The following is an 8,575-nucleotide window of genomic DNA, read 5'->3' as shown; positions in this document are numbered from 1 at the left end:
ATATATATATATATATACGTCCCAAAGACAAGAAATTAGAAAATAGAAGGAAAACGAAAGTAAGTTAATAGTAGATAATATTAAGCGCTAAAGCTGCATTAAATATGATCACTAAAACAAAGCATAATAAATAAATGCAAAAAGGAAAAAAAAACAAGAAGAAAATTAAGAAAAACAACAAGTTTTATTTACTGCGCATAAGCTGTGAGTAAACAGAACTCATAAAATAACTTCAAAATGTTGAGAAAACATGGAAAAATTACAGAACAATAAAAAAAAGGGGGAAAGGAAAAATAATAATAAAAATAAACAAGAAACAGAGGAGAAAAAAAAATTCGAAAAAATGAATAAAAATCCGGAAAATAAAAGATATAATCTTTTCATCAGCTCACACGATTGTATCCGCAAAAAGGAGTGCTTTCTAATGTTGTATCAATATAGGCAAAGCAAAATATATCAATTCAATAGTGTGAGAAGCACTAAAAGAAACTTTTACAAAAAAATTACAACAAATAAAATAGAACACAATAAGTAAAAATATCACGTAAAAGCAAAAAAATAAAATATAAAGAAGAAACAGAATAATACATGAAATGATATTTGTAAAGCGAGAAGCGAATTCAAATTAACTTACATGAACGGGAAATTTTTCAAGAATGATTTAAAATATTTTCGAAACAAGATTCCCAGATTGCAAAATATGAAGCCAAAAGCGCAAATTGAGGTTAAAGCGTAAGTCGAGTGATTTTATATTAAAGTGTGTTCGTAGTGCAGTACTGAAGTACGTTTGATTTGTTAGCTACCAAGGATGGGCCCGAAAATGGATGTGCGTAAGGTAATATTACACTGGATAATTTAAAGAAGTTGACAGCTAATAATTTCAGAAAATTAACATTTATTTAAGAAAAAAATATCAAATTGAAAGGAGAAAGAAACATGAATTGTCTGTTTTGCACATGAAAAATTAAAAGCCGGAAAAAAAATGGAAAAAAAAATACAAACTCGTCATCATCTCACACGATTATATCCGAAAAAAGAGTACTTTCTGATATTGTAATATCATAACGAAACCAAAATATATCAATATAATAGTGACTTTTAATTACAAAATCTCATCGCACTGTTTAGTTGAGGTGGTACCAGGCACATCATAATTGGATAATAGGTGAGTGGAAAAAGGTTCTCTAGACTAATTAATTAAGGTTATATGGCGAATTATTGTTTAAGCAAGGAAATAAACCTATCGAATATCTGGAATAATAGTATATCTGGCGAAATACTATTAAGGAAGACTTCACAAAAAATATCAAAATTTTCTTTGACAGCAGGTTTAAGCTTGAAAGTGTTTAAAAAAATTATTCTTGATTTTGAAATCAGTTAGCTTACTTTAAGCGACTTGTCAGATTTCTTAAGCTTTTCCCCCCTCGTTTTCACGTTTATTTACGATTTTAAACGTGTATACTTTTTATCCTCGTAAATTTTTTATATGGATTTTATAACAGTATTTACATTTGCAGTATTCGTCCGCCTTCCACGTTCTTCTTTCAGCTACGTAACCGGCCAAACATGTGCATCTGGTATATTTGTCAGAAGTGAATTCACAGGAAATGCTATTTGGTCCACAATCACATCCTGTAAAAACAAAAATAACTTGCAATATGTACACGTCACAGGTATATTTGGGAAAATAATCTAAATAACTCTTAAGTTTAACTATAACTGTTTTTGATTCCTATATTTTTAAAACATTTTCTATACTTTATTTTTAATTCTTTACATAAGCCAAAATAATAGGCACTTAAGAGTACCATGAATTTCTGCCATATTTCAAAATAAATGATGTTACTTTGCAAGTACATAATATTTTACTTCCAGAAATAATTTATTGTGAAAATTAAAATATAAAATCAATTTGTATTTTTTTCTTCAACTACACCTTAAATCGGTTTAACGTGAAACCTATATCGTAACAGATCCTATATCGTATCTACATCGTGCGTCGCGAGCATATCGTAGGTCATATTTCCTGTTAACCGTAACAGTTAACAGGAAATAGGACGTAAATTAGCTTCAGCTTTGAATGAAATTGTGATACAAAATTGTATGATACTACAGTTGTCAATGCGCTCCGAACTTTTAAAGTAGTGTATGGTCCAAGGCGAAAATTGAAAATCAGTGTGCCTTACCCAAAACTATTTACCGACAAGAAAAAAAAATAAATGAATAAAAAAATAAATAAATAAAGAATTGATGATATCATCGAAGATTATAATGATAACGTGTTAACACAAAATTTACGGTTTTTATTTTTTCTCAGAGATATGTTATTTTATCATAAACGCTAGTGTTTGTAGTCCGACTGTCAAGTGTTTATGTTACCGTCAATGTATGAGATCTGGCTTTATATACTGTATTGTATGGAATATATTGTATAGAATGCACAATGTAGAATGTATAATATAGAATGTATTCTAAAGTTATATTGCATATAATTTATAAAATCGACTGGGATACTAAGAAATGATTAATATTTTGCACGATATTTACTCAATTCTACGCAATATTTCACTTCTTTTCTATGAAATGACTGATGACAAACCAGCAAAGTATGAGATAAAAATTATTTCACGCATTATAGAATGATTTTTTATTCAATGAATTACTTACAAATTTTATACATACAAGACAAAATATGTAATTTTTCAAAATATTTCATACTTTTCCTGAAAACACTAGGTATTTTAGACATTCTGAAGAATATCGGCATTTTATACATTGATGGCATTGGAGCAAAATTGAAAAATCCATTTTTCTAACGTGGGCAACGGTATCTGCCCCGCTCGCTGGTCAGAAAAGCTTCTCATTTACTTAACGGTGAAGTAAAAAAAAAAAAATGTGTAATAAGCAGTTGAATGAACACAAAACGAAACTTTCAATTGTCAGAAAAAGCAGAAGAAAGTCTAAAATAAATTAAATATTGCTGTAACGAGAGTCTTTTAATTTCAATTTTGGTTGGAAGTGTCGAAATGCGTGCAAGATACATTTAGTTTCCAAACTCTTAAGCTTGTTTCGGCATTTTTTCCTCTTGCCAGTAATTAAATTAGTATCAGCTTTTAAATCTTTTTTTAAAAAAAAATATTTAAATAATCGCTGATTTTTTGCCATAGTTTTTTAAAACATTATTTAACAAAATCTAATATTTTTTCCAATTTCATAGAAACAATTTAAATTAAGCCACTAAAAATACATAAAACACTAAATTTAGCTAATGGAGCGTGATTTCAATTTTTGACATATTGCACACACTATTTAATTGAATATCTAACCGAGATTCTAGTTTAAGTTGGAATTAGAATCATAACGTTGACTCATAACATTGGAATTGAATCTCAAGTCGTAACATTGACTTGAGATTCATTTACAGAGAATACATAAAAGGAATTATTCAATATAAAATCGTACCTGTCGTTTAATAAGCTCACATTTGATTCGGCCCACATTGGATGAGACGTCACAGGCATCGTAATGGCGTGTGAGTTTAATTTTTAACATAATGCAGAGTTGAATATCTAACAGAGATTCTAATTTCCATCTTGATGCATAACAATGAAATGAGAGTTATTTACAGAGACGAGATTAAAGGGATACACGAAATCATTGTCAAATTATATCTATATTATATCTATCATGGACGAAATATCTATCATGGACGATATATCTATCGATAAATTGGAATATCTATCATGGACGATATTCTAGAAACTATTTAAATCTATATAAGCAGATCTCTAACTCGATGATGGGTATTGTGTCAGAAAATGGAATAATATAATATAAGGAACGCAATTATATTTTATAAGGATTGAATAAAACAACATTTCTTTTAAGCCTCTGAGACTTCCTGCATCGAAACTGGCTAAACCAGATGCTAATAAGTAGCTGATATACAGCATTGTGGAAACCACGACCTATAGGAACTATTATTGTAATAGATGATTTATCTTTAGAAGAAATTTCCAATCTATAAAATTGTGCTTAACTTACTTGTGCATTTACCATCTTCTATAATGTATCCCTCTCCACAAGTGCACACTTTAGACAAACCATCTAAGTGGCAACTTATTGCATCATATCCACAATTACATTCTATCATGAAATAAATAAAAACAGTATTTAATTTGTAAATAAAGGAAATGCAAGAAATAAGAGAAAATTTACGATTCGTAAAGCTCAGATTGGATACAAAACATCACCGAACGATTAATTTTTGCATTCTAATAAATAAACTGCAATTTTTTTAAAATGCTAAATTACTGAATCTCACTTTTTTGAATTAACTGGGACCCTTATCTGTCCAGATTGCCAGAAAGCTCCATAATAAATTAGAAAAATTTCATAAATTTCGGAAATTCTGATTATTTCTATCATGTTTTATTTTTTATTGACGTAATTGAAACACGGAGGTGTATCTTCCAATCAAGTTAAATCGAGATGCATCGGAACTTTGGCTACAATCTAGCTACATCGGAAACGATGCCACATCGTTATCCGATATCGATATAAAACACATTCTTGGAAGATTCTATCAAGAAAAATTATGCCAACCTCAAATAAAACCAATAATTTGGTTGCATCTGGTCTACTTAAATATGATTAATTATTTAAGTAGACCGGATGCAACCGAAAGCAATAAAACTTTTGAACAATTATACTATATATATATNTAAATATATATATATATATATATATGTATGTATTCTTATGCGGCACCATAAACTCTGATATTTATTTGCAACAATATAGTTATTATTCATCTCATAGTCTTAAATAACAGTTTAAGTAGTATTGAACATTTAGATATACGTTAAGTATTGATTAAAAATATTTTTGCATTTTTATAGAATCAAAAACTTAGGTACGACGTAATTATATAGAAACAATGTAATATGAAAAAAATGGATAAATATGACAACCGATGCTGACGTCGTCAGGGGGTACCAGCTCCGGAAGTCATAAAAGCAAAACCTGTTCTATCGAGAGAGCATGACAAAAGTCTGAAATTGCTCTCTCTGTACTCCAAAGATTTTGCCAAATTCTAGGAAGAGAATACAATTCAAAATATAAAATACATAAAGCAAATACAGAAGAATGAAAACAAAACAAATACATAAGAATAGTACGCACAAATACTTACTTGAAACAAAAATCAAATTACCAAATTACTCTACTGACTGTGATACACAACTAAATTGAAATAAACATAAAAACAACGCCCCCTAATTTGCGCAGAAGAAAGAAAAAAAGGACAGAAAATAAGAAAGAGTCAGAAAATAGTGACATCATTAACAGAAATGCTTGACCGGGGTATATCGATTAATACTTGGATCTTGCCCTATTGAAAGAAAAAACTAATAATTCTCAATCATTTTCTTAATTTTAAGATCAATATTACAAAAATTAAATGGAAAACCATTATTTTCTAAATTTTTTAAAAAATTACTTGTTACCTCTTGAAAACTTTCAACATTATTACAAATTTTATTAATTCTAAACAATTGAGAAAAAACTAAATTTTACTGATTGCACAAATTAGTATCAAAATTACGGAAGAAAAAACTTTAAATTTAAAAGCCTTTCTTTTATTATAAACACCAATTTTAATTTGTTTATCTACAATATCAATTTTAAAATCTAAATATTCAATATTTAAGCAGTTTTCATTAGTAATTATTTAGTAAGTAATTATTCTTGATCCTTTCTAAAATTGCTGCAAAAATTTTAAACATAAATGGTGCTATGACCAGACTGTCGTGTTTGGTAAGTGAGTTTGCCTTTTTTGGGCTATAGCATAAATATAATTCTCTAGTTACAGCTCGAATAATAAAGCAGGGATAGGTTTTCTATCTTATTTCATGACAGATATAGAAATAATTTACAATTTCTGCGACCTTCTACGCTTAAATGTTTCGATGTTTGTTCGATTTTGTTGCCACCCAGTCTAAGCTTCTTACTTCGCCTTGTTTGTTTCTTGTTAATATTATGATTTTTATTTTTGGAGTTTTTGAGAATCTTGTACTTTCGTAAGAAAAGGAATTTTGTTTTATGTTTTTACATCTCACTTTAAGCTAACTTAAACCTACAATAAATTAGGTCATATAATGATATTAAAATCAAACTTCTTTAGGATATTAGCTAATATCCTAAAGAAGTTTGATTTTAATATTATTTTCAGTCCCATTAATAAGATAAAATTTTCTAATCTCTAGCAGCCCATTGACAGTCAAAGTAGCTGGGGTATATACCAAATTAATTTCCAATGCGGCCTTTCATATATTGGCCAAACTAAGCGTGCCTTAAAGTGCCGTGTGAAGGAACATGAAGCCTACGTCAAAAAACAAGAATTTAAACGCTCATCTATTGCCCAACATTGTTGGGACTCTGATCATAATTTTGATTTTTCTTCTTCTAAAGTTATTCAAAATTGTTCTTCAATTTTTGATTTAGATTTTTATGAGTCCTATAATATTTTCAAAAATTCCAAACTGTTGGTCAATGACCTATCAGCGTCCCTTATCTTTCTCCTGTTTGGAAATCTATGATTAAACCTAACTAACCCCCCCCCCACCTTTTTTGTTCCTTACTTCCCATTCGTCGTCATCCTTTCACCCTTCCCTCCTATTGGCCGTTGCTCTAATCCGCTTGTGACGTCACCTTTCTCTATATATTTACCCTATTTTCTCTCATTTCTTTTTGATGCAGTGATGAAGGTTGCCATTTGAGCATCCGAAACAGCTGTCTGCTTTTAATAATACTTTTGTGCTCTTTAACGTTGTCTACCTTAGTTTGTATTTTAGCACAAACGTCGCCCACTTGTGTATTTAGGGCTAGAAGAGTTAAAATATGAATAAAATATAATAATTACAGTTATGTTGTGAGTTAGGCTTTGTCATTATTAAAGTATATATGGTGTAGGAGATGATTTTGAAAGATGACAACGCTGAGTCGCTTAAGGCGGCTAGTATACCTAAAAATGTAAATGAAATATGATATTGCTGTTACAAAGTATTCGAGCATGACCTTTATAAAAGCTGCTTGTTAAGACTGCATCTTTGCAGGATCTATTATTAATTTTCTTCTTAGGTTTTAGAAATGGGGAAATTGCTTAAATTGGAGTCTTCATCGTAGAAGGTAAGGGGACAGATCAGTCTTTCATGTCCCATTACTAACCAATGATTACTTAATGATTTGTCCACAAACAAGAAACTCGCGCCCCTTGGATATTTTTTGTCGCTTTATCAATACCAGGATCACATAAAAGATTTCCGAATAAAGGATATTAGAAATCAGAAAGGGGTAAAGCATATTTAGAAGGATTAAATAAAACCTTCGACTCAAAATTCCAATGTCTTCAGTTGCTTATAATTAGTTTTTCGTACTTTTTGACCCTAATTCTGATTAGCAAGAGTCTTAAAACTTCCTGGCATTTTTTCACGCCACCAACAAGCCTTTCACATTTTGGTTAATTTGAGAAAAAAAATTTCTTCTAACTGAAAATAAAGGAAAAAATAGTTTTTGGTAGGAAAATACTAAAGGTGAAGGAATGCCTTCAAGTATGAAATGAATGAACTCATGAATTGAGGATATCCTGTGCTTAGTTACAGTTGAATTTTCAATTGTTCAAGTTAGAAGTGCATCACTTCTCAATTTAAAGAGTGCAGTTCAGATTGTTTATACCTATACTATTATTTAAGAAGTGATTGCTGAATTATCATGCATATAGTTACTTTTATACAGTTGCAAATTTATTAAAGCAGGGTTAAAGAATTCATGCCAAATGGAAATTTCCACATGCATAAATCAGGCACTTAGCAACTTTCAGTTTGTCAGATAGATACAATATTATTTGACGAAAATTATTGTATTACGGTACAAAGACATTCCATAATATAACTAACCATAACACAATTAGAAAGCAAGTAGAAGTGTTCAGTTGCCATTGCTAAAATTAGAGACTTAGCGTCTTCTAAATTAGAAGAACACATTTCATCCTGTTTCATAGCTAAACTAGCAGCCGTTGGTGACCGGTTTGGTCATATTTCGAGAAACATAGAAACTTTAAGGGTAACTAAGCCAAATGCACGGCATAGTGGTATTTAAATATTCTAATTCTTCAAGCAAACCAACCCAAACACCTTAATTAGTTTTAAACAATATGCATTAACAAATCTTTTCACCGTGTAGCTGCTGCCTGCGCGAAAATACTTTGATTTCAATTGATCTTAGTAATAATTTAAAATTTTTCCGACAGCTATCAAATCACAAAAAATACCATACGTATGAGTTCAGGACAGTTCAGCATAGTTGGGAGTTTTTATAATAATCACTTGTTTTCCACGGGTTTATATGCAATACTTTAATATTTAAACATGCCTGTCTTTTATTCAAGAGATTTTTAATATACTTCCTATTTGTATTTATTTAAAACATATTGCATTACAATGTTGACCAATTGATACATCAACGTAAACAATTGCGCACTGGTTTCAGTTGCGTACACACAATATATATATATATA

General features: G+C 29.8%; 1 protein-coding gene across 1 annotated transcript in view; it reads right to left on the bottom strand.

Moving 5' to 3' along the window:
* The window catches only part of LOC107453956 (matrilin-3), a 24,021-nt gene that overhangs the window by 2,369 nt on the left and 13,077 nt on the right, over positions 1–8,575 (bottom strand). The window contains exons 4-5 of the mRNA XM_043053955.2: positions 4,045–4,146; positions 1,510–1,632 (exon numbers count right to left, since the gene is read on the bottom strand). Coding sequence (XP_042909889.1) covers positions 1,510–1,632; positions 4,045–4,146 — 225 coding nt within the window. The remainder of the gene's footprint in view (positions 1–1,509; positions 1,633–4,044; positions 4,147–8,575) is intronic.

This window comes from Parasteatoda tepidariorum, chromosome 2 (genome assembly GCF_043381705.1).
Source record: "Parasteatoda tepidariorum isolate YZ-2023 chromosome 2, CAS_Ptep_4.0, whole genome shotgun sequence".
Taxonomy (NCBI): Eukaryota; Metazoa; Arthropoda; class Arachnida; order Araneae; family Theridiidae; genus Parasteatoda; species Parasteatoda tepidariorum.
The sequence above is the reverse complement of the archived record's forward strand: the minus strand, read 5'-3'. Positions and strand labels throughout refer to the sequence as shown.